General features: G+C 35.5%; 1 protein-coding gene across 1 annotated transcript in view; it reads left to right on the top strand.

The window, feature by feature from the left end:
- The window catches only part of LOC131079725 (purple acid phosphatase 2), a 74,187-nt gene extending 53,912 nt beyond the window's left edge, over window positions 1-20,275 (top strand). The window contains exons 5-8 of the mRNA XM_058017757.2: window positions 2,171-2,309; window positions 18,841-19,061; window positions 19,567-19,688; window positions 19,870-20,275. Coding sequence (XP_057873740.1) covers window positions 2,171-2,309; window positions 18,841-19,061; window positions 19,567-19,688; window positions 19,870-20,065 — 678 coding nt within the window. The 3' untranslated portion in view covers window positions 20,066-20,275. The remainder of the gene's footprint in view (window positions 1-2,170; window positions 2,310-18,840; window positions 19,062-19,566; window positions 19,689-19,869) is intronic.
- The last annotated feature ends 5,777 nt before the right edge of the window (window positions 20,276-26,052 follow it).

Genomic DNA, 26,052 nt, shown 5'->3' on the forward strand with positions numbered 1-26,052 from the left:
ATCAGCATATAAGTCACGAGGAGGGCAATTGAGGAATAAGGCAACCACAATTGAATATCTGCTAATTGAGAGCTGGTCAGGAAAATTACTATTTTAAGGTGATATCAGGAGTATTCTAACTTCAGGCACATACCACAGCACCCTCAAATTGAAAACACTGCCTTGCTGCTACTATCATCACCCTTACAAGGTCCGATCATGTAAGCACTAGGGAAATTTTAGCTGTTATTACGAGTGGATGACCTTTACTAAGTTCTAAGCAGCTGCGTGGAAGAGGAAAACCCGTGAGTTAATAAGAAGACCTAGATTCATTTCTGAGTGTACTTTCCGATTTGAATTTCTTTATTATTGTAATCCCCTCAGAACCATTGAGTAACTGAATAAAAGATTGTTATTTATTTTCTGCTCACTTCTGTTTGGATGTCTGTAAAATCTTAATAGTTCAATCCCAAATTAGTAGCAAATTGAGAGCATAAATATGTATATATTATATCTGTATGCAAAATAGAAAATATGTCACAGTTCAACATGGAAAAATACTTGCTGTGGAATAGTTGCATAAAAGAAGGGTGGTTTGCTCTGTCCATTTGCCTCAATTGCCTTAAATGTGACGAAACAATTCCACATCTTTTCATTAGCCTTCCCCTTGCTACTTATATTTGGGGAGCTTTTGTTGAGCAATTTTACTCTAGATTCAAAAGTGGCAGGTCTGTAGAGAACAAAATAAGATGTGGTCATCACAGAGAATGCAAATGTCAATATCAGAATTCTACTATCAATTATCACCACAGTTAAGACTTTCTAGTTTTTATGGAAGGAACACAATGGAATAACCTTCCAAAATACCATTACCCCTCATAAAGAAATTATCTGCATGATTCATTATAATATACAAAGCACTGGCTATATCCTCTCTTGTAATTTGCATGACATATTTTTTCTCTCCTAGTATCTAGGATAATGGGCTTGCCAAAGAGAGACAAATCCCATTCTGTATAAATTCCATCATTTCAAGGTCTTGACTAGAATTATATGGATTCCTCCTCCTTTTGGATGGATTAAAATCAACTTTGATGGAAATTAAAAGAAAAGATGAGAGCAGCAAGGATCGGATGAGTGATGAGGAGCTCAGTATGTTCCTTCCTAAGAAAGTTCCTTTCTACTTTTACTCAGGGAACAAAAGCAACGGATCAATTTCACAGAAAAAAATTGATTTCCAAGATGTATCATGAAAATAGGTCATTCTAAATTGGAAACACGATTGTCCAGCAGTGGCAGCATCCTTCCTATTAAACTTATTTTCACGCTGAAAGTTAGGGATTCAAGAAAATTTGTATTCAAATGCTTTCCTTTCCTCCCATAGATTTAAGAATAAAAATATGTAAGAAAGTAGATCTTTACCAGCATCCAACTTGCTTGTCTGAATTGCAAGGTATGAAGATTTTTCAAGGGCCACACTTTGAGAATATAACAGATTTGCAATTCCAAGGGTCAACTTTGGATGGATACCACTTCCTCTACTAAAAAGAATTTTTCTTTTGGCCACCTTTTGGAAAACCCTTGGAAAGTTCTTTCTAATAGTGCACGAATTGTTGGAATCAAATAATCTGACAAGGAAAACTAAGCCACATTTAAAAGGTCATTTGAAGATTTTTTGTCAAAGATGTTAATGTAGTTCATGAGGGAGGCACCAACATTTGATTGTGATTTACAAGGTCAAATTACAAGATTACTATTACTAATTAATCATATTAGCTTCACAAGGCTTGGGTGAAATATATACAAAAAGGACTCGAAATTTGGAATTCCACAACAGGTGAAAATAAACTTCTAAAACTTAGTTACATTTGATGTGGGAAACATGCTGCTATTCTTTGAAATTTTAGCTCCACTGCACATTTCTAATAACTGCCATTTGATCATCCTTATATATATAATTTCAATTTGCTGTTTGTCTTAGCCTAAATAAAGAAACATGGTGAGATAAAGATTATAATCTTAGTCCCCGTTTTTCTGGTCTGTCTATTGATTTCGATTATTGGCATCTATGTGTTTCTTGAGTGAATATTAGTTCACAGAAGTGAAGTACTTTAATGCTCCCCTGTTTTCGTTACAAATGCCTCTTTTTAGTTTTTTTTTTTAATTTATTTTCGTGTCTTGTATATATCAGGGAGAAATACAACCTTTTAAAGCATACATGCATAGATATCATGTCCCATATCGGTCCTCAGGAAGCTCATCTCCATTTTGGTACTCAATTAAGCGTGCATCAGCTTACATCATCGTTCTCTCCTCATACTCAGCCTATGGTGGGTCTTCTTCAGATTATTTTTAAATGCTTCTAATTGTGTTCCTTTTCATTTCCAACGTAAGATTTATAGATTTAAAGATGTATGCCTTGCTTAGCAACAGTAAAAATATACACAAATTTTCTTTTATCCAACCCGCTTCCTTTACTTACGATAAGATGTATTGGCATTCAAGGAAATAAAAATTTGCCCTTAGAAGCTGGCATGTATGGACACAGCCTATTTGGAAAACCATTTTTTTAGAAACAGAGCATACTAAGTTCATTCTCAAATAACACATTCCCTACATTTTGGTAATTTCCATTAGGATTCCTTGACAGGGATTCAATCATTTTGACTCTCTGCACTTGCACACAGAAATGAGTCACAATTTACTTCATTATAAGAGTATCCAGCCTTTGTGGATCCGGAAAATTTGATTCTATTTAGTCTTTATTTGACTATCTAAACATGTTCTTCACCTAAATCAAATATATTTACGCTTAAAATCACTCCATTAAGAATTAATGACTAAGAATCAATTAATAGTGACTAAGTATATAATTTGTGTTGTAAAAACCAGTTTGTCAATATAACATTGGCTAAAAGTATTAAAAATCTTTGAAAAATCTGATCACAGCTTGTACAAATTATTTAGGGCAGAGAAACTGTTGCATGACATCTACAGGTTAAATTTAATTAAGAACATAGTCTCAACATTTGTGAAAAAGTAAGTGTGTAAATTTCAGAGTCTTAAACAGTTTTCATGTTAAATAAATCCAATAATACAAGCAAATTAATGTAAACTCAGAAAATCAAAATTTGATTGCTAACTAAATTAATTAAATGAAGGATTTATAGTTTTCAGATTCAAGCACAACCAAGAAATGAACAAATAAGAACAAGACACGGTTACCTTGGGAAAACCTCCTAGGAGGAAAAACCCAGCCAGAAAAGATCCTCAGATCTGATTATGGATTATATTCATATGGAGATTACAACACTTATCTCAAGTACTTGAAAGTGATTGCACTTAGCGCTGATAATGTCTTTCACAAGACTGCACTTTCACAAGCAAAAAGTTGTCAAATCTGCTCCCTTTAACACTTCCAACAGCACTCAGATCCAAACCCTAGGTCTGTATTATATCGCACATGAAACCTGCACTTTGCTGGTCGGCAGCCTTTAGTACTTCAGTTCACTCTCCTTATGGATGAATTTCGCACTTTAATGGCAGATGTAATTCGCTGGTATAGCAGACATATTTCACTGTAATATTTCTCCTTCAATTCGCATAAGGCAAATATGAGTATTTCACATGAACATGAATGAGTGAATGGTGATGAAGTTTATGTTTATTTATATGTGGCGCAATACTCCTAAACATGTCGGCTTGCCTCATAGATTAAAGACCCTTTTAATTTATTTAATCCGAAATGTATTGGGATAGGGTTGGCCCTATCATGTTGGCGTGTTGGTTTGAATGTAGCGTGGAGTCTTTATTTGATGTCGTGAGGTATAGGGCCCAGCCCTACATGTTGGGGAAGGGGCTGGCCCCCTTGGGCGGATTCCAATGTTGCCCAAGGCAATTGGAATCCGCCATCCCTAATTACAATCAACACATGACATCTATAGGGTTAAATTTACTTAAGAACATAGTCTCACCATTTGTGAAAAAGTAAGAGTGTAAATTTCAGAGTCTCAGACAGTTTTCATGTTAAATAAATCCAATAATACAAGCATGAAAGTGACATGGGATGTTTTTAAATGATCCAAGCATGTTCCTACTAGTTTTAAATTTATCCAGCTCACAAAAATATACAAGCTTTGATTAGGATGTGAAACACAATTAATCATGATTGATGGAAGTGGAAACAACTCAAAACATTTTTTTTTTTGAATCAACATGAATCTAGAGGATTTGAGGAGGATTGTGAACTGCCCTTGTTGGGTTCAAGTTTTAAAATGCTTATAGCAGTTGACATGATAGAATATTAAGTAAATGACACCGCACAAGACATATTTTGAACAGTAACAGCATTTCTAATATTTTGAATCTTTGAATCATCTCTTCTTGAAAGGAAAAGATATCAATGGTGCCAAATAACCCATTGGAAGAAATTTCAATATGCATCTTTTTTTCTTTTTTTTTCAAAGACAAATTACTACCATGGGGGTAGCTCCCTTTCCATTAAAACAAAGAAAAAGTTACAAACATATCAACAAAAGGTGAAGATTAGTACCCTAATGGCCTCAATGACCTCCTGAGATCTCTCCAACTGTTCAAATAGGAACATGCTCCCATTTACACTCATCATGTATTCATAAGTTTCTAAGTTATTTCTGCTCAGGCCATCCCTCAAGGCCATAATGGTGTCTACCATGTCCTTGCTTTTGATTATCTCCTCTATTGCGAGCGCATTTGCTACCAGCCCTTGAAAAGCATTGGGCTTCTGCCTTCTCAGTGCTTTCACTGCTGGCTCCCTTAGGATCGAAAGAACCAAAGCTATTAACTGCCCTCTCTGTTGTGTCGTGGTCTCCCGTGGTTCTTGCTATATTGTAGACAAACCACTCAAGCAGAGCAACATTATGAGCATGGGAGCCATTGAGCACCTTGTCCCTAGTTATCTTCCAGATGGCATCCTCCACCTCATCACCTGCAATCACAAACACCTCCTTTAACTTCTTTGCAACAAACTCCTAATTGCAGCTGCATTTGCATTTAGGTATATAAATAAATTCTTCTGCCATCTACTACTTTCCCTTCAACTCTGTTTTCTTCTAATGTTTGCTCTAGCTTTATAATTGGAGCCCCACACATGGTGCTTTCACTGCGTCTTATCAATCTTGGCCGCTTCAGAAACAATGTTACTAAATTTGTCTTTATCATTCTACTAGAGATCTGGGGAATCTTACGAAGTATCCTCTCCATCTCCCATTGCTAGGTTGAGACCTTCTCACGCCCTCTGATCACAAGTGATGATGGACACTTCACTTTGATCTATGGCATGATTAGATAGGAAGCTTGTGTCTGTATTTGCCTCTCTGTAGATATGTTTGACATTATATTCAGCCAAATCCTTCAGGATCTCATGGATTCCTTCCAACCACTTTCCCACCTTCCAACTCGAAGCGCCGCTTATGATTATGGCTTGGATGACATTTAGTGAGTTGCCTTCGATGCCTAAATTGACTATTCCTTCTTCTCTACATAGTGTCAAATGAGCCAAAAGGGCGACGTCCTCTGCATCATTATTTGTGCCGTGAGGCAACTTGATAAACCCACCCCATACTAGTTTTCTTGCATCGTTTTTTATCACAAGACCTGCTCCAGAGGCTGGAATTTCCCTGCACAACACCATCAAAGTTCAGCTTGAGCCCTCCTCAAGGGGGGCGGGGGGGAAGACACCACTTGGCATCCCTTAATTTTGTAGTATATGTGACTGTATCTAGTTTCAGTGGTATCAGATGTGGCCATTCTTTTGCCATGCGATCATCCCATGAAGTATATATATGTCATTGCTTCTTTGCCACCTTAGAGTTGATGTATTCCCTAATTGCCACCTCGATTTTATTTATGATTGATGTCAGGGTATTATCTTTCTCATCAAATATTTGTCAGTTTCTCTCCTTCCAAAGTTTGCATATCAATGTGGCAAGGATAGCATACAACAATCCATTCCATACTACGCCTTTTGTAGAGTTGGCCAACATGTGAATTTCTCCTTTAGTGTTGTCAGTAGAGGCCTGTAGTAGTTTAATTTCCTTAAAAAGAAAAGCCAACATTCTTGGGCTATCTCACACTAGACAAACAACTAGTTTAAAGTTTCCTCGTGTTTATAGCACATCGAGCATCTAAATGGGCCTTGAAAACCTAGTTTTGCAGGCAGTCTCTAGTTAATATCCTATTTTGTACTTGTTGGTGTGTTTTTTATGCACATGCAACTTAGAATAAAATACCCAGAGATATCCTATTCTCTCTTGATCAAAATCTTCTATGTGTTGAACAGATTCACTGTGTGATCACAAAGACGACTCCAAGGTTCCAAATTCATGTAGATTGTCTCAGTTGGTTTGTTGTGATATACCGGTAATCTCGAGGGGGACTTACACAATTGTTCAAGGAGTGAATCAATCAAAGGATTTTAGTGATTCTTGACACTTATAACTTTCTTCTTTTTTGGAATGATTTTCAATAAGCTCAACTTTAATCCTACTTCTCTCAAGACTTGAAAAAAGGGGCAAAAGGTTGAGGGTTTAGAAAGATATTTCTAATCCTAATCTAATCCTATGAGCTTCGGATACGGAAATTGGAAAAATGGAATCCAAAACCAATCTTTGCTTTGCCAAATTCAACAATTACACAAGATTGGTGCAATATTCTAAGGAAATCAAAAGATTTTTATATCACTCATATTCACCAACATCTTGAACAATGAATAAAGCAATAGAAGTTAAATTTTCTTTTACTGGTTTAGGCTAACTTTGCACGATAATTGAAAATTATCCAATTAGCTAAAGTATGAACACATCATTCCACATTGAGCAATTCCATCAAATCCTTTATTCAATCTAATAATTTGAAAATGAAATCTATTCTATGGAGAGCCAAAAAACCATGCTAACTCGCAAAAGTAGACAAGATTCACCAACATTTTGAACAATGAATATGTCTTCGCACTTAAGAAGTATCTCTACAACAATTTCTAACAAGTCTCTCTTACAAATGAGAGGAGGGTTTATATAGGCACCCCATTACAAAGCAATGGCCCAAAATGATCCAAGATCAATGGCCAAGATTAACAAATAAAGCCCTAATTAGGGTTAATTGCAAAAAAAACTCCTTTTGGCCAATGAGAAAATTACAGTGTTTTGGATAACCAATGAGAAAATATCTCCCACTTGTTGAGTTTGGTTCATTGCACCTGAACATGTCTAACTTGGAACCCTTGGATTGGTTGATTGATGACTGAGATGTGTTGGTGTTTGTTTTATCATCTACCAAACATTAGGATAGGAATACTCGAAGGCATTCTATCCTCTCCTGAAAAATCACTACTGATTCCAAGGTCTATATGTGCGAACAAGCGACTTTAGTGGAGTAGCTTCTTGGGTAGTGTATGCTGAAAATCTCAAGGGGGACTTACGTTTGACAAATATCCTGAATTGTTGAACTTAGATGGATTTGGCAATTTTAGGTTCTTTTTTTTTGGATTTTGGGGTTTAGACTTTCAAAGGAAAGGATAAAAGAGACAGGATTAGGAAGGCTAATCTAATCCTGCGAACTCCGGAGACGGTGTCAACTGTGTGCTCTCGAGAAACCAAACTTTGCTTCGCCACACTAGGGACAACTACACAAAGCTGGTGCAATCTTTAGTGGGTTGTGCTTATGATCGAGATATCGGGATGCACATGGGATAAGCTCAGACTAACTTTGCACGGTAGAATGGAAATCATCTATTTACCGAAAGTATGAGCAGAGATACACAATCAATTGATACTTATCAGATCCTTAACTCAAATTAACAACAATGTAAGCAAATCTAAATTAACTTTAACTAGGTGTTGAGGAAATTGAAACCATGCAAATCATTCAAATAATAGTGATTACAAAGCAGCGCACATGCAATATATTATCTGGAAATGACCTTAAGCAACAATATATCAAAAACCTCACTCTCCAAATGAGAGGAGGCAACCTTATATAGTTTTTCGAAAATCAATGAATGGCTGAGATCGAACAATGATCAAGGGCCAAGATTGATAGCTACAAACCCTAATTATGGTTTCCCCAAATACTACTAGTTCAAATGAATAAGAAGGTGACAAGTGGTGTAGTTGCTAATCTGACTGTGGTGAGTGTCCACTTTCCTCTTTTAGAGATTCGACGTATCTGGACACAATAAGCTTGACCTCCTCCATGGCGATACTTGGCGAGTTGCTAATTTGGAAGTCGATGATATCCATATCATCGGTACAGGTGGCGAGGATGCTCTCCCACTCAATAGCTTGGGCGAGGAAATTTTCATCGATGAAGAGAAAATTTGCAATTCTTGAGAAATCGCCTTTGTCAATCATCCCTGAATCTTTGAAGAAGCTAGATTGGATTCTGGCTCTTAGGTTTTCTGCCTGCAAATGCTTCTCCCTTAGGCTTTCCTTCTTCCAGATCTCTGACGCCACATGGAATACCTTGCCCAGGATCTCTCTAACACTTCCCTCTATCTCTGAGCACTTGGTTTCGGATTTCTTTAGAACTTCGATCCGAGTGACCAAGGCATAGTACCATGTGCTAAAGTCGTAGCTGTCTTCGGTCTGTATGATACCTGCTTCCACTAGGCTTCAATTCGACAAGCCTCGGATAACCTTCAGGTGTGGAAGTACTTCATCTTGAATTTTAGTCATATCCCCCCAATTGATGGCTAGATCTTGGATACGATTGATCAGGGAAAAGGCCGAGTCATGTGCCGATACCAGATTCTCTACTAATGTGTCAGCACGTGCCGAAGCGTCTGAAATCCACTCCTTTGCTTGAGTGTATGAGCCCTTCATATCATCATAATCTTTCATTGATCCCTGTTGAAGAGGCTGTGGCGGAGTAACTAGGATCTCGTGGTCAAGTGGTCTGGTAAGATGGAGAACATACCTTCTCCACTGCTGGTTCTCCTCTTCGACCTTCTTCCTCTTTTCCTTTTCATGGGCTAGACTTGCCTTCAGAACATTGCAAGAGTCGTCAAAATACTAGACCTCTTGGTCTTGGGTGGGCTTACCCAGCTCTATGGTAGTGACCTTGTAATCATCTGCGGCGACATTGTCCATGGTCTTTCCTTCTTTGGGCACCGCTATCTGGACTGTCCTGAACCCTGCACTGTCTCTTTGAATTAAGGAAAACTTTTTGGCAGGCTTGGGTGGTTTGGTTATAGTGGGCTCATTCACCCTCTCCAGAAATGCTGTAGTGACCTCTTCGGAACAGGTCTCCTTGGGGACCTTAGCCTTTATTCTTTCCCTTAGCCAATCCGGGACAGTTGATTGCTCGTCAGTATTATTGTCAAACTCATCATCTACCTCTCTTGGGTTTGCTGGTATGCCGTCCAAGAAGACTGTAGGTGTTTCCATTTGCTCTCTGTCTGGACTTTGGACAGCTTCCTTCATTACTTCTTCAACTGAAGGAGAAGGCATTCTCCCTTCATCATCAACTACGCAGATGTTCAACTCTCGTTCTTTAACTGCATCCTGATAAGGCCTGATGGAAGCGACACTTAGAATGGATTGACCTTCGCTGGACTCCCTTCTTTCTCCTATGATCTTCTTCCCTGTGATTTTCACTGAGCTTCCCACTAACTCCTTCCTCTTCTGAGACCCAACACTTTCTGGATTTCGGGCATCACCGGCAAAGGTACAAGGATCTATGGATAGCGTATCATCTACTCCCATTGATTCGTAGGTTAGGGTCACACCTTTGGCTTTCAACTACTTTGTCTTTTCAGACGTCCACCACCTTGAGTACTCAACCACTGACCTCATGAGGTCTGCTAGATCTGATTTCTCCCCCTCTGTCCAATCTATCAAAACTAGGGATTCATTTTTCATCTTTTCGAAGCCCAGCTAATGAAGCTCTAAGCTTTCTTCCACTTGATCAGCAACTTTGAATACCTCTGTTGCTCTCACCATGCTCAAAGGAATTCTTGACCAGAATCTCTTCCCGATCTCGAAGCTATCGGCTACGTTAGCCCAGTAGTCTTCTAGGTCTGGTCTGTGCTCAAACGTCATTCCTTAGATCTTCTTTATCCTGTGGAACGGATCGAAATTCCTTCTTGTCTTGTATTGATAGAGGGGATACCAGGCTAGCTCCTTTTCAGCGGTTGTAGAAGCTTGGGATGATGGACATGTTTCCAGCCCATTGCCTATTGTAAGTGAAGACGTCCCTGCCTTCTTTTGCCTATCCCTTTGAATCACTATATACTCCTCCAATTGTCTCACAACCTCGAGCAACACCACTCGGTTGGTAGGGTAAGTTGGAAGCTTGTATGGAGGTCCGGAGAATCCCTGGATTCGGAGGTAAGTGAACTTCGGGTATTGGATGTACCAACATCCAAACCGATTGATGAAGTCCATAGACTCTTGAGAGAGTCTCTGGTGCAGCCCGCTTTGCAATGTTCGAGTGATGTGCATAAGGAAAGTATCATTCATTCTCTTGTAATGGAATTTCTCTTCCATTTGCAGCTGAGGGTAGCAATCATATACTGGAAACTGATTCTCCTTGCTCCCTACTTCCCCTCTACAAGTGAGACCTCTGTACCTGTAGGTCCTGGCCAAGGAATAGAACAAGTAAGAACTCATGAAGAAAGTTCTATTCGCCTCTAGGTTCCTTAGCTGGCTGTCTAGGTGCTCGCTAATCATCTTGGCCCAGTCTATCATCTTTACTCCATTGATTATTTCATTAATGAAATAATACATCCAGGGTTCGAATGGGGCTCCGTGAGGGCTTCCCATTATTCTGTTGAGCAGGACGATCATATCTCCGATGTCTTCCTTGAAGTATGCCCGCACTAGGCTCTTCCTCTGAAGTTTGGAGGTGCCCTTCCTTGGCTTGTCTAGCCAGGAATGGTTGACTATGGCGTCATATTCTTCCAGGTGGTCTTGATACAGACTTTTTGCTTCGTCCTTAGCCTTATACACTTTGTTGTGATACTCCAGGATCTTGAAGGCCTCTCTGATGGCCTCATCACTGATGTTCGCCAGTATCCTTCCATTAGGTGCAACAATGTCCTTGCTGATGGGGTTGTAATGTTTGGCACACTCGACCACTAGTTCATTACATTGCATGGTGGGAAGGAAGCCAACAGCATGTACGATACCGCTCTTCATCATCTTTCGCGCAATGGTGGTAGGCACAAGGTTGTCTAGACCAAACATTCGTTTCTTGAATTCCCTCAAATTGATGTGTCCGAGGTTGGTGTCACCGACGTTCTTCCATTTTGAAGTCATCCTTGACTCTGGAGGGGCATCTTTATCCACCTGGAATTTCATGGTGTCTAGGACTTGCAGATGAACGATGAAAATTTTAAGTTAGAAAATTTCTGCAAAATTTCGAAAAAAATAACAGGGCCGTGAAATGGCTAAGTGTTAGAAAATTTTCCATTTTTCACTCTCATACTCAGCCACAAAAATTGAATTTTCACCTCAAAAACCCTCAGTCTTGAGGCTGGTTGTTGTCGCCACCAAGTGTTAAAACTTTCAAAATAAATTTCACACTTAACCAAAAAATTTGAAAAAATATTTCCCAAGTTCCTGAAAATATTCAGAAAAAATCCATAAATCTGCATCATGAATTTGGTTTCACCTTCGAATGGGTAGAAACAGGGCTAGAAATCCTCCTAAGAATTTTCAGAAAAATTCAGAAAAAATTCAGAAAAGGTTAAATAATCCTCTCGTAATGGATTACCTTCCAAAAATCTGCGAATATCTAGTCAAAAGTGATTATCCAACTTCCAGAAATGTCAAAATCCTTGTCCAGATGATCTTCGAACTGAACTAATTTACCAAGCTTTCCTTAGTAATTTCAAAATTGTTGATGTAATAATGAAGCTAATAATGAAGTATTTGTAGGCAAGGTTAAATCCTCAAGTAGAAACCCTTAAGATCTTCCAAATCATACTTCTAATTCTATCTCCAATCCTTTTGGAAAGCATTTGTCATGTGTTTGAAAAATATCTTCCAAAAGTTTCTAATTTGGTTTAGAAGTTCGAAATATCCATTAATCTTCCAATATCCTTCTTTGGAAAACTTTCTATTTTGGTTTAGGTTCGAAAATATTTGCTAATCCTCGAATTTTCCTTTTATAAACTTTCCATTTTGGCTTTCAAGTTCGAAATCTTTGTTAATCTTCCAATATTCTCTTTTGGAAAACTTTCTATTTTGGTCTTCGAATTTGAAATTTTGGATGAGTTTTATGACATCATGTTGATTTTGTTTGACTCTTCAATGTGTAGGTGGAATTTTTTTTGAATTTATCTCCATTTTCTCCAAGTTTTGGCGGACTTTGGATACCTCTTACATGGCCTCTCTTCAAGGCGAAATTTTGGCTAAGGCATGGGGCGGACTTTGGAGGTCTCTCCTTCATGGCCTTGAAGATCTTGGGCGGACTTTAACCCTTGCTCCTTCATGGCCTCCCAAGGCATGGCAGACTTTGGAGTTAGGACCTACATGGCCTCTCTAGGTGTGGCGGACTTTGGAGAGTGCTCCTTCATGGTCTCTCTAGCCTTGGCGGACTTTGGTGGCACCTCCTACATGGCCTAGGCATATGGCGGACTTTGGAGAGTGCTCCTTCATGGCTCTCTTACCTTTGGCGGACTTTGGAGTTAGGACCTACATGGCCTCTCTAGGTGTGGCGGACTTTGGAGAGTCCTCCTTCATGGCCTCTCTAGCCTTGCGGACTTTGGTGGCACCTCCTACATGGCCTAGGCATATGGCGGACTTTGGAGGTATCTCCTTCATGGCCCTCTAACCTTTGGCGGACTTAAGACTTGGCTCCATCAAGGCCTCCCAACCTATGGCGGACTTTGGTGGCACCTCCTACATTGCTCTCTAAACTTTGGCGGACTTTGGTGGCACCTCCTACATGGCCCTCTAACCTTTGGCGTCCCTAAGCGCTTTGAAGGTGTTTGTACTCTGGAATTACATGAAAACTAACTTTCAACCGTTAGGGCTTGAACTGTTCGAAACTGAGCAAGGCTTGGTAAAATTGAAGCTAAAGGTCACGAGCGCTAACAAAAACCCTAGAAAGTAGGAAAAGAGAGGGTCCCCATTTGCAATGGGGCGATGTGTGAAAAAGGTTACAACAGGATGCCACCTTAGCTTGCCTTGTAGATTTGATTCTCCATCATGAAGAAGTGTTGATACCTTAGGCAATATCTTTTGGATGATCAAGTTTGAAATTCCTTGCCTTGGCCTTGGATTCGTGAGTGGAGTTCTTGACTTAATGTTGCAACGTTCCTCAACCAAGATTACCTCCTTGTATTGTCCCTTACTCTTGGATTTCTGAAGGAAATGCAAGATGATTAGAACATTTTTCTTCATTCTCATTGTATCTTGACTTAATCTTCTTGAGTGTTTTGATGAAGTATAAGTCCTTCTTCTTTGTTCCATTCGTCTTTGGATTCCACCTTGAAGCGTGAACATTGTCCTTCCATGCGTTGTGGAAACATCTTTCCAACTAGTTCCTTTGTTTCATCTTCACCTTTCTGGAAATCTCTTCCTAAGTTGACATCCATCTCCTGAAAATCATGAAAAAATTCCTAAGTTAGAGAAATAGGCATGATGTCTACTTAAGGAATTTCAAAGGATAACTCTGATTTTTCTCATAAATTCTTAAAATCAGACCCAAAATCAGACTAAGTCAAGTCTGAAAACGAAAATCAGAGTTAGAAAAAACTTTTGGAAATTATGAAACTTAGTTTGATTATGGATTTAGGAGTGAAAATTAGACTCAAAAACATTCTGAAAATTTAAAATCAGACTTGGAAAAGATCCCAGAAGCTAAAATCAGGCTTGGAAAATCCTAGAAACTGTGAAACAAAGTCTTATTTTTGGGAATTTCCGTTTCCAAGGTTGAAAAGCACAAAAAAGAAATCCTGCTCTTTGATGGAATCCAAAGAATCTGATGTAGAAAACCTAAGCACAAGTCTTATAATCAGAATTTCAGAAGAGGGAAGGAAATTTGAAGTTCAAAATCGGAGAATTCTGCCTTGACCAAGCTTTAGACCTGAAAGAAATGAAGAAATTCCTAAGAGAATTGCTTTTGATTTGTCCTTGAATGCCTGAATTCTTCCTTGGAGCCTGTTGTGAACCTGCAATTACACTTCAAATTTGCCTAGAACTTTGGAAAAGATGCTTGGAAAAGTTCAAATTCATAAGCATAATAGAGAAGTTGTGAATAATGAATTGCCAAGTTTGATGTCTTATATGAAGTTCAAACCCTGCCTTGCATTTTTTTTTTGTTTTAAAGAGTTTTAGTGGCAATGTATGTAGTCCAATTTTGGTTTCCAAATCGAACCTTCCTCTTTTTTTTTGTTCTTGGAGTTAAAAAAAAAACTTAATAGCCATTCTTTTTTCTTTCTTCTAGAAGCCAACCCTTCATGAGCGAACTTTGCTTTAATTGTTTTGTTTCCAATAACTTATGCCAACTCTGCTTTAATTCCTTCTTTCCTCTCTTCACCTAGGCAAATTCTTTTCTTGTTCTAATCCTTTTTGCTTTATTTTGATTTTCTTTCCATGAGTTATGCGAACTTCTTTCATGTGTCTAGCTTTTTGTTTTAATCCAAAAGAAATTTTAAACTCTTTCACTTAAGCGAATGCTTTACTTGCTTTATTCACCTTGTCCTCAACACTTGTGCAAATTCTTTTTCTTGTTTTTTTTTTCAATTTCTCTTGCCTTATCCATTTTCACCTTGACCAAAATTTTCAAATTTTTTCCTTTGTCCACCAAGTGCAGAATTCATCATGACTTGTGGATTTTTCTTTATCCCAAAGTCGGACTTGATGTGTTGATAGGGAATTATTCCAATCTCCCTAGGCGGACTTGGTAGTGGGATGAGGAACTTTACTCACCTAGAGGGCGGACTTGACACATGAAAAGGGAAGTTTTCCTCAAGGCATAGGTGGACTTTGCTTGCAATCAAGGAATTTCTCATCACACCTTGGGTGGACTTGCTAAGAGGATAGGAAATTTCATCATGTTGCCATATTTAACTAAACTTTTCACCCCAATCTTGGGCGGACTTCACATGGCTTCAAGAATTTTTCCTAGTCTCCAAAACACATCCAAAATTTCTGAAATTTACTAAACCAACTTTTTGATTTTCCTTGTGCGGACTTCATGCTTGAGAGCAAGGATTTTCCAAGCATAGGGCGGACTTAGCCTTCAAACAAGGAATTTCCTTCATGATGCTATGACGGACTTCATTGTTGGCTAGGAATTTTCTTGCTTGGGAGGGTGAATTTCACATCAACCTGGGAATTTTCCACATCTAGGCAGGCGGTCTTGGCAAGAATCAAGGAATTTTTCGCGATCCAAGTTTCAGACTTAGTCAATTTCTTGTGATCTTCAATCAACTTTTTGAAAATATCCTTTGGATTTGACAGTGATTCCAAACCTAGCTTATTCTAGATGAATTTTCTGATTAGACACTTCCCTTGACCTTGAAACCATCCATGATCCCCAAAACAAGAAAAAAAACAACTTTCCTTTTTTAGAAAAAAGCAACTCAAAAAAAGCAGGTTCCCGGATTGGCCCCAAAATGTCAAAAACATAACTTTCTAAATTAAAAAAAAAACAAAAAAGTGAATTTCCGAAAAAAATAGGAAGTAGTCAGGATTGACCCCAAGAAATTGTGACTTTACTCCTTCGACCTATCCGAGCATGACCGTAGCATTAAAATGCCCTTTTGACCATTCCTTCTCCTTATTGATTTTAGTGACTCCAACAAATTTCAAAAAACTTGACGAATTTGTAGAGACGAAAAATCATAGACAAAATGCTAAGACACCAAAGCCCTAACCTTAAAAGAAAAAAAAAAAGGGGGTCCCCATTTGCAATGGGGTGACGTGTGAAAACGTCACAACAGTACTGCCATCCATGCAAAGGCACCCACCTTTGGAAGGATGTGCAAATCCCAACATAGTTTAGTTTGCCATTCACATTGCTCCCATTCCTATCTCACCACTTTGTAGCCAAGCTTGGTGTTGTAGTTTCCCGTCTTTGTTGTACACCAAAAGATTTCATCATCCCCCTTAATGAGCACAATATGCTTTGTTGCTAATTCATCTTTTAATGTTTCTCCTACAATCAACATCCAACATATCTAGAGCTTTCCACTCGAAAGTGGCTGCATTGTTGTTCCATTCAATCTTCATGTTTTGCTTGACTTTTTCCCCAAATAACGGCCCCATGATCTCTCTTGCCCTTTCCATTCTAGGGAGATCAATTAGTGGTTTATATCCATTCCATGAATCCTTCCAGAAGTCTGCCTTCCTACCATCTTTGATCCTCCATGATAAATGATTGGTAATGGTTTGTCTACAACTGCACATAAAATTCCATATGGCTAAACCACCTGGTGGGTTAGCGATTGTCAATATTTGTTCTGGGTTATCTTCATCCAGGTATTTCTTCTATAGAACTTGACTCCATGAGGCCCCCGACTCTTTGTACATATGCCAGATCAATTTTGCCACCAATGCTTTATTTTGTAACATGATGACTCTTATCCCTAGTCCGCTGGCTTCCTTGGACTTTTTGACAGTATCCCATGCAACTTAGGAGATCCCGTGCTTTTCATTCGCTCTGTCCCACATGGATTTTCTTAACTTTGGTAATGTCCTACGTCAATCTGCTCAATTTTCAATATGCTTCTTTATGTGCATGATACGTAAAAATTTAATACCTTGTCCAAATTTGGAAATAAATGAGGATTAAAATCATGAAATTTCCAGTCCATATTCGTATTGCTTAGTATTTTCTGGATTTGACCGTGTGAGTTTTTTGTTACCATTTCTGATCCTAAACATTGGTAACAAAAAATTCACATGGTCAAATCCAGAAAATACTAAGCAATAAATAGGAATATTTTTGCACAAACATAAACTGAATGGATTGTTTCTGTTTAACTCGTGTGTTGAGTACAATTTGTTCTGAAAAGCAATCAAAATTTCAAAGACAACAAGATATTTTGACAAACTGCTTGCATGGTATCATATGCTTTCTTATTTTTTGTAATTATATGTAGTAAATTATTTAGATGCTTCCATAGAAGAGTTCAACCATTTCACTTGTGTAACTTAATGTCACCAAAATTGAGGCTAGTGATTAAATCCTCTAAGCAAACCAATCCACACTCTTAGCATATGTCATGTCCCCTCCTTGATTGATATATATGAAGCAATTATTATTTATTAATTTAAAAAATATAATATAATATTTATCAATGAATGATTATTTGAAATTATTAAATATTTATTTTTTTAATTAATATTTCTTTATCAATAATCAAATTTTTGAAATATTTAAATTAGTAATTATATTACATAAATTATAAACAAATTATTAAATTATATGCAGCATATTAAAGACTCAGAATACATATACAACAAACTATACAGAAAATATACGTATATGTTAATACATATACAACCAACCATTTATACATATACTGCAAACATATTGATGTATCTATGAAAGAACAGCGAGTGTTAGAAATGAGTGTCTAAGACATTAATTAATTCTTAAACAGCAAATATCACAATGAAATACGATTTACACTTGAAAAGGTACGATCTATTATGTACACTTAATAAAAAAATAAAAACAATGACTAATGAAACGGAAGGGGTGCGATGGTCTTTGTTTTATTACAAAGATTTGTATTTGTGATGTTTAATAATTGTTTTTTATAAAGTAATACAATTCACCAAAAAGTGGGGTGAATGGATGCTGTGTGAATAGTGATGACTTGCATGAAAGGAGATGAGTCTTAAAAATAATAGATAAATATAGAGTCTAGAGGGGGTGGAATATGGGTACATCTCTGAGCTTATAATTCAGAATAAGGAAGATAAAAAAAGAATAAGAGCAGATAGAAAAAGAGGAAATAAGGAATGCATCCGACTCACATTGACTGGGGAAAAACCCTACGCATAATAATATGAGGCTGGTACTTCAATATTACTAATAGAATTTAATATTATTAATACAATTAAATATATTAATATAATTTAATATTATTAATATAATATTATTAAATGTAATAGGTGGCTATTAATATAATATAGTACTGTTAATACAATAAGTTTCTGTTAATATAATATAATATAATAAGTTTCTGTTAATATAATATAATATTGTCAATACAATATGACGCTGATAATGTAAAATAATATTGTTAATTCAATACAAGTAATATGACATAAGAAGAGGAATATAAAAGGAAGCCATGGCAGATCAGAAAGGGAAAAAGGAATAATATAATGGTTATAAATTTAGATATTGATATAATAATAGATATTAATATAATAATCATAATTCATATAACTAGTAATTAATAAATATGTAAATGATTTATAAATGAATCAGAATAAGATTAATTATCTTGTATGGTAAATTAGTAAGTACTTGATAGACTAGAAAAAGATAGAATATCATAGACTTGATTCATGTTAAGATTGAGTTCTCTTAATAAAGTTTGTTTTAGTCATAAGTACATAAAAATAGATTAATTATGGTTAAAACAGGTCTAAATCTAGTAGGGAACATTACAGCATAATTTGGATCAATTCTAGAGCGTACAGTAAGATGGAAATCGTGTTTACTGCATTACCATCTCCTATGTCTTGTGTATTGTTCTAAGAGCTTTGCCAAAATTATGTTGGTCCTTACACATTAAAATTGATTGCAAATGCAAGTTGAATTCCAATATCAGAGGAAATTATACTGTCTGAACAATAGATGCAAATATTTTTTGATCATCACATTTTATTCACAAAGTTGTTCGATGTGCAGCAAAATTCACTCCCCAGTATCTGTGGCTTAAGGAAGAGCTTCCAAAGGTTAACAGATCAGAAACTCCATGGTTGTTTGTTATCATGCACTCACCAGTGTACACTAGCAATACTAAACACTACATGGAAGGAGAGAGTATGCGAGTCCAATTTGAATCATGGTTTACAGATTACAAAGTTGACATTGTTTTTACTGGTCATACTCATGCCTATGAGAGAACAGTAAGTTTCAGCTTTTAATTGTTATGATATTTCTGAATGATCTTCATGTGAAGAACATATAATTCATCCTTTTTATAGAACTCGTGCTTTCCTCCCTGTAATTTTCTGTTTTTCTATATTTTTCTTATCTGAGCCAGTTCGCTAATTGCAAATATTGGTGAGAAAAGAGATACAAGTACTTTTTAGCCAGAAAGGGACTTTTAATTTTTTTTTGTTAATTCAGAAAGCAATAGTAACAGCTACCATTAAATTCAAAGGGACTTTCTTTTTCCCAATTCATAAAGAAACATTTAGCATAAAGTGACTTACACGATTTTTGTTTAAGCCTTGGACTTGTGTCTGCAGAAATATACTGCCTAAGAAGCATTAATCTGTTTTTTAATTAAGCCTTTATGCTTGCAGTCATTAAACCGTTCAGAAATTAAGGGTGAACGTGGACATGTATTTAAAAAGATATCCCCTTTCGCCCCACTTTGACCTATATCTCTGATATTTTCTTTTGCAGAAGCGGGTGTCAAATGTGGATTATAACATAACGAATGGGGAGTGCAGACCTGTGTTCAATTCATCTGCTCCAGTGTACATTACTATAGGTGATGGAGGAAATATAGAAGGCCTTGATACAGTGTAAGTTGCAAAAGTGGCTGTCACCATAGGTCAAAAACTGCTTTATGCAATAGAACAATTTCTTTTTCATACTGCTATTAAGTGTTATTTATTTCAGATTCTTAGTTTGCCTACCACAATCTTTGATTTCATTAATCAGCTAATGAAAATCACACATGGTATGCATGGGAACTAACTGCAGGTATCTAGACCCTCAACCTGAATACTCAGCATTCAGGGAAGCAAGTTTTGGCCATGCAATCTTAGAGATAAAAAATCGAACACATGCTTACTACTATTGGCATCGTAATCAGGACGGAGATGCTGTAGTGGGTGATACCCAATGGTTCTACAATAGGTATTGGTATCCTCACAATGAACCTACATCAGAAATCTAAACCTAATTGTCACATCCCTGCAAACTCTATATTTTCTTTCTGTATTACCGTCCCAATGTAATTTGGACTAAGGCAGGGACTTTCACACCGAAATTGTAATCATCTCTATGTTTTTGAATGTTTGTACGGACTTATTGATTAATGCTATAGATTCAGTACTTTAATTGTTAACTGTTGCAATTGCCAGGTAATTGAAAGTTGAATTAATTAGTTTCGTTTTAGTATATGACATGATTATATTTATACTATAAGTTTCGGACTAACCAAGTATTAATGTTTTCTGGTAACGTGTGGCATGAGAATTGGAATGGTTTTGTATGTGCTAGGGTGCAACAAAGCAGACCTAGCAATTTTATCCCTTGAATAGTCCCAAAACCTTTTTAACCCGTCTTTGTAAGCATGTGATTGAATTATACTATATGGATTCCCTAACTATGAATTGCCTGTTAGATGCAAGTTCGTCCTTGACCTTTTATCAAACACTACACTTTGGAATAGTAGTCGAGTAAACCCTTATTTTCCCTTAATTATTCTCTAAGTTATCAAAAGTAGGCCAATGAATTCACCAGCTTTGATGATTGAGTGCTAACAACTAAGTTTTGGCAAGGAACCCATTGTCTTGATCTAACTATCAAGGTGTGCAAAACAAAATAAAAATAATATTCATAATAATACGATGGCCAACAAACTTGAAGTTTTACACATCGTTGAACACTGATATTTACAGATAATAAATAATAAAATAAAAAGATAAAAAATTAAGCAAGGTTGTGGCATTTTCGTCAAAGAACTTGAAAGCTAGGGAGCATTCATCAAGTGTGTTTCACCCCAAAATCAACAAGTTCGTTGATATCCTTTTCTATGATTGCCTCTGTTTTGTTTTATTTTATTTCAATATTTCTAAAGAATGTTTAGTTTGGCCAGAAAAGAACACCCTATTAGAGCTTCCCTCAAGCTCAGTCTACACTTGTGCAATAACTTTACTCCTATATTTTCCATATTACCATAAGAATAATTGTCGTAGAATATTGAATAAAGAATGCCATTGAATTTTTAACAAGGCTAATGATGGACAAATTAACTAATGATGATATGTTAATGATCGACAAATTAACTAATGATGATATGCTAGGTTTAGGTCATAAATCTATTTGGAAATTATTTATTTTCTCAATATTCTAATTGAGCACATGGTGTAGGAGAAATAAGAAGATTCTAGAAAAGAAATTTTCAAATTCAAAATATTAAGGAATAAATATTACATTTAGCAAATATATGACATGGAAGTTACAAATTATTCTATGACAAGATTAATTCTATTCATGACTTTTTTTTATGACAAAGGAGTTACAAAATTTATTTTTGATAAAATGAAGAAAAATTCAAATTCGAATTTTGAATGCATGGTCAAATGTAACTCCCACTATGACAACAAATATTTTTGCATAAAATTAATTTAAAAATTACTTATTTTTCTCAATATGTTATTTAGCACATGTTGTAGGAGGAAATGAGAAGGTTCTAGAAGAGAATCTCAAATTCAAATTTTTGCATGTAACCCCCACTATGACTAATCATTTTTGTATGAGATTATTTTGGGAAAAGAATCTCTAAATCAATTAATTTATTTTGTAGTAAGGAAATGACTCTTTTTTCTATATATTGAGTTCTAGATTTTGGAAAGAGGGGAGTTCATTTTTGTTTTTATGTGATGAAATAGGTTTTTGAATTGTTAAGAAATTAGTTTCAAATTTATGTTAGTTATAGGAGAAATTTTGTAGGAATATTGCAGGATTTTTACTTAAAGGATTTGGGAAAGATCTTCACCAAGCTACAAAGCGATGATTGAGGAAGGACAACTGGGAAACGAAGGGTGAATCAATTGTAAAGCCTTCATTCATCTCACAAAAATTATGTTTCCCTCTTCCATATTCACTCGTTGATTCTTTTTCAAAAAAATAAAAAGGGGAAAAGAGGGGAGGGATTTTTATTTGCATACATTATTCTTTTAGGAAAAAAATTAGAGGATAAAAGTAGTTTTAAGGGATTTAGATATTTTGTTTAAATTTGAAAAGTGGATTTCAAATAAGTTGGGTTAAACAGTGTAGAAATTTCCTCCTCTTTAAAATCCTTTCTTTATTTTTAGATTTAGATAGTAAAGAGAGAATACTTTTCTTATCTTCTTCAAAATCTTAATCTTTACATTTGCAAGTTAGTATTTAAAAATAAATAAAAAATATTTGAATATGTTTATTTTTTATTCCTATTTTACATGAAAACCCTTTATCTATTTATTTATTCAATTACTTATTATTATTATGTCCGTTATTTATTCAATACTTATTAATTTTAAGATAATATTAAATACATATATACTGCACGCTATTAAAAAAAATAAAGGAAAGTATTGTCTAACATCTCTTTTAAAACTATGAAAAAAAAACAGTTAAAATTTTGGGTTAAGTACAGTGGGTTATGACACATGCTTTTCCACAAAGAACGAAAAATTCCCTCCTTTCTATCAGTCTCTGACCTTGACACCATACTCATGATTAATAATTGGTTAACTTGTGAAGCCCACTTGGTTGGGGTGGATGAGGCAGTTGTCCATGTGGTTAGGTTTATTGCACCTTTGGGTTGGGAACAAGATCCAAAGCAACCAATTTCTATGCACATCAATTCAAGCTCTTGTATTACTCTAGAGGTAATCTTAAGTTATGAGCATTGTGTTCTGATTTGTGCTTATTCATTGTTGTATGAATTGGATAATGTCACATAGTTATAAATGTTGCTAGTTAACATGATTTCTATTTTGATTGTTTCTAGGTAAACAAAAATTGCTCCTATGACTACTTTTTTGCATTAATATTCTTTTGTAGTTCTAATAGAATCTCCACAAATAACTCATCCTACCAAGCATGGTGGTTACTTAATGTCTATGGTTGTAACTAGTCAATAACCTCAACAATAACATTAAAACATCAATAACAATTTTACGGCTTGTGAACTACTTTGATTTCCTCTTTGTTTTATGCTTTCCTTGAATGTAAAATTGATGAAAGAATTATGCTAAAAGTTATTTTTAGCTAATAGCTAATATAAATTATGGAGGTAAATGATATGCATTTGAAGAATAAATATATAAAGTCATGTGTGAACTAATAATTTTTTCTTGTAATCTTGCAATATGGGTTTTTAAAACGATTCATAAGAATCATTTCTAGTGTAACTTATGGTCATATTATACTAGTCCATATATTTTATTTCTTTCTAACTTTTGTCTATTAGTTAATTTCATTGGATCACATTATAATTCGTTCGCATTTGTATGAATATTTTTTTTTATCCAACGATTTTATTTTCATGCGGTATCTATTGTGTTATAGTTAATAAGTAGCAACTCTATCTTGATATCCACCACCAAGAAACATTTTTAAAATAATGTTAGCTTCTACTTAAACCTTCTATATTCAAGAAAACTATTGTGCTAAACAAAATACAACATGAATAACACAAATACATTTAGTTGATTCTGTAATTTAATATTTTATGTTTTAGAAAGCACTAAGTTGATATATCATTTAGTCACAAAAAGTTCAACTACGAGATCGTGATATAAGTTTTGTTCATGAATTTGAATTTTACAATATTATATATATATTTTAGTAGTTTTCTCTTAGATGGTATATGTCAGCTCTTGTAGCCACAAAGAAGTTCAAATTTCTTTGAGTCTTTCTTAGCAGTTGGGTGATAACTTTTACCCAAAAACTCTTTTTGCAATTTTGTATATCGTGGACTTGTAATGCCCCCAATTTTTAGTAGAATTGACTTGTGAGATTTTAGCTTAGGTTTTTAGTTTTCTCACAAGCTTCTTTGTGAGTTGGGGAGAACTCCAAACATCTTGGAATGATTTGTTGGGTTTGTTATCACTAATGTGGGTTATGGCAATGAGTTTGGTTAACAATATCGAGTGTCATGACACTTTTATAAGTGTTCTCTAACATTTCTCATGCTCTCCAAACTTCTTGGAGAGTTTCCCTGTTTTTCACCCAATTGGCTCCAATCTTCATCCTATTCTAGTTTCATCATGGTGTGGTAAAAATTGGATTTTGATGTTGTTGTAGTGCTTTCCACAACTCGAGTGAAATATTTAAAACATGCACTTAAGTTCTTAATGTTGAATTAATAAAGTATTTGCTAAGTGTTATATTTTATAAAGTTGTTTATATACCCCTCAAAAGTGGATACATAGGAGAAAAGGTGGGATCTTTGCACATGAAAATATATTTGATATTTCAAAATATTTTTGAGGTGAAAATGAATTGTTTTCATTTCAAATTGCAAATTCCCTAAAAATAACTACAAAAGGAGATGTTGGGGCTCATTTTTCCATATGCTAATGAATGATATTGTTATGTTGTTAGAATGAACTTGGGTTCTTCCATAATGTTTTGAGGATTAAAACCCTTTGAATATTTCATTTTTTGGGGATGAAACCCCCCAAATTAGATTGGTACACTTTCTTTAAGTGGCCACCATTGTTCTTTAAATTGGAGTTGTAGATTTAGTTTGTAGAGATTGAGATTTTTTGCCTTTTAAGGTGTAGATTTTGTTAAGGGTTTTCGTGAAGTGCATAGAAGATTTTGTATAATTATTTTTGAAGATTTTTTTAGGATGATCGAAAGAGATATTGTTGGTCGTACAATTTCCTCATACCTAATCATACCATCCTCCATGTTAGGTTGTCAAGCCATGAATATAGGTATATAGATGTTTGGGTTATGATTTTACTTGTTTGGTTGCATTTATCTCACCTTTGCAGGTTGTACAATGTCAATTTCAGAGGAAAAATGCCAAGAGGGAACTATATAATTGTTGAAGGTTCCTATAAAGGGGGTTAGTGAATTCCCAATAGGAGTTGCTTGGCGAATGATACCTAGAATCTATAAATCAATTCATAATATTTAGAAGATGGCTTTGATTGTTTTTGTGAGCCCAAGAGGGTTATACAACCTTTGTGTGTCAACTGTTTGTCTATTGATTTCTAATTTTAAAAAAACTGTAAAGTAAATTTCATGTTATAATGAAGTGTCTGGGTGGAGTTCATTGTGTTTGGAGCTAATGATTATAGTCAATGTTTATTATTGGTGAGTTGGGTGTGCATGGGTTATGATTTCTAAGTGAGTAAAAACATATCATATTGTTAGAACATGTTATTTAGGCATTTTCAAAATTATTTCAATGTTCATCTCCATCCTTTCAAGGTAGTACATTATTATTTAAGTTTCTAAGTTGTTGGGTACATGGTAATTGCTATTATTTTGGGGTATAACAACAGTTTGTTAACCTCACTTCAGATTATCAGTTGTTTATTTTGTACTAACTCTTCATTATAGTAGTTATTCGATGTTTATGTTGCTTATGGACCAATCTTGTAACCCTTTGGAAGGTTATATTGTCAAAGATTTATCTTTCTAAGCATTTACATTGTAACATTAGATGGTTGTATCACCGAGTGAGTTGGTTTTGATTATTGTTATACCTACTACCCCACTGAATAGGTGATTTGTTGTAATTGCCCACCACTAAATAAGTGGAAGGAGCTTGCTTTATTTTCAAAATTGTATAAGTTTTCTCATTGAATAAGTGAATGTATCACTTGACAAATGGAAAATGCAATTTTATTTCCAGTACATTTGTATATGCATCATGTTGAATAAGTGGTTTTGTCTAGCTTGTTTCCTGATGCCTTCCTTTTTGCAATTTGCTTTTAGTTATATATGATCTTGAACTCCATATGCGCTTACCTTACCCTTTTTCAGGATCTAGGTGATAAAAAAACAATCAAATTTTTTATGCAATTCATTTACAATTAAAGCTAACACTTTTCAAAAAAATTGCAATTGGTTATTAAAGACATGGTCATATAAAACTTGTGAGTAGTTAAAAATTAATGGGCATCAATTTTGTTCCTTGTGTTGGTTTTT

The sequence above is a fragment of the Cryptomeria japonica genome, chromosome 1, assembly GCF_030272615.1.
Source record: "Cryptomeria japonica chromosome 1, Sugi_1.0, whole genome shotgun sequence".
NCBI lineage: Eukaryota > Viridiplantae > Streptophyta > Pinopsida > Cupressales > Cupressaceae > Cryptomeria > Cryptomeria japonica.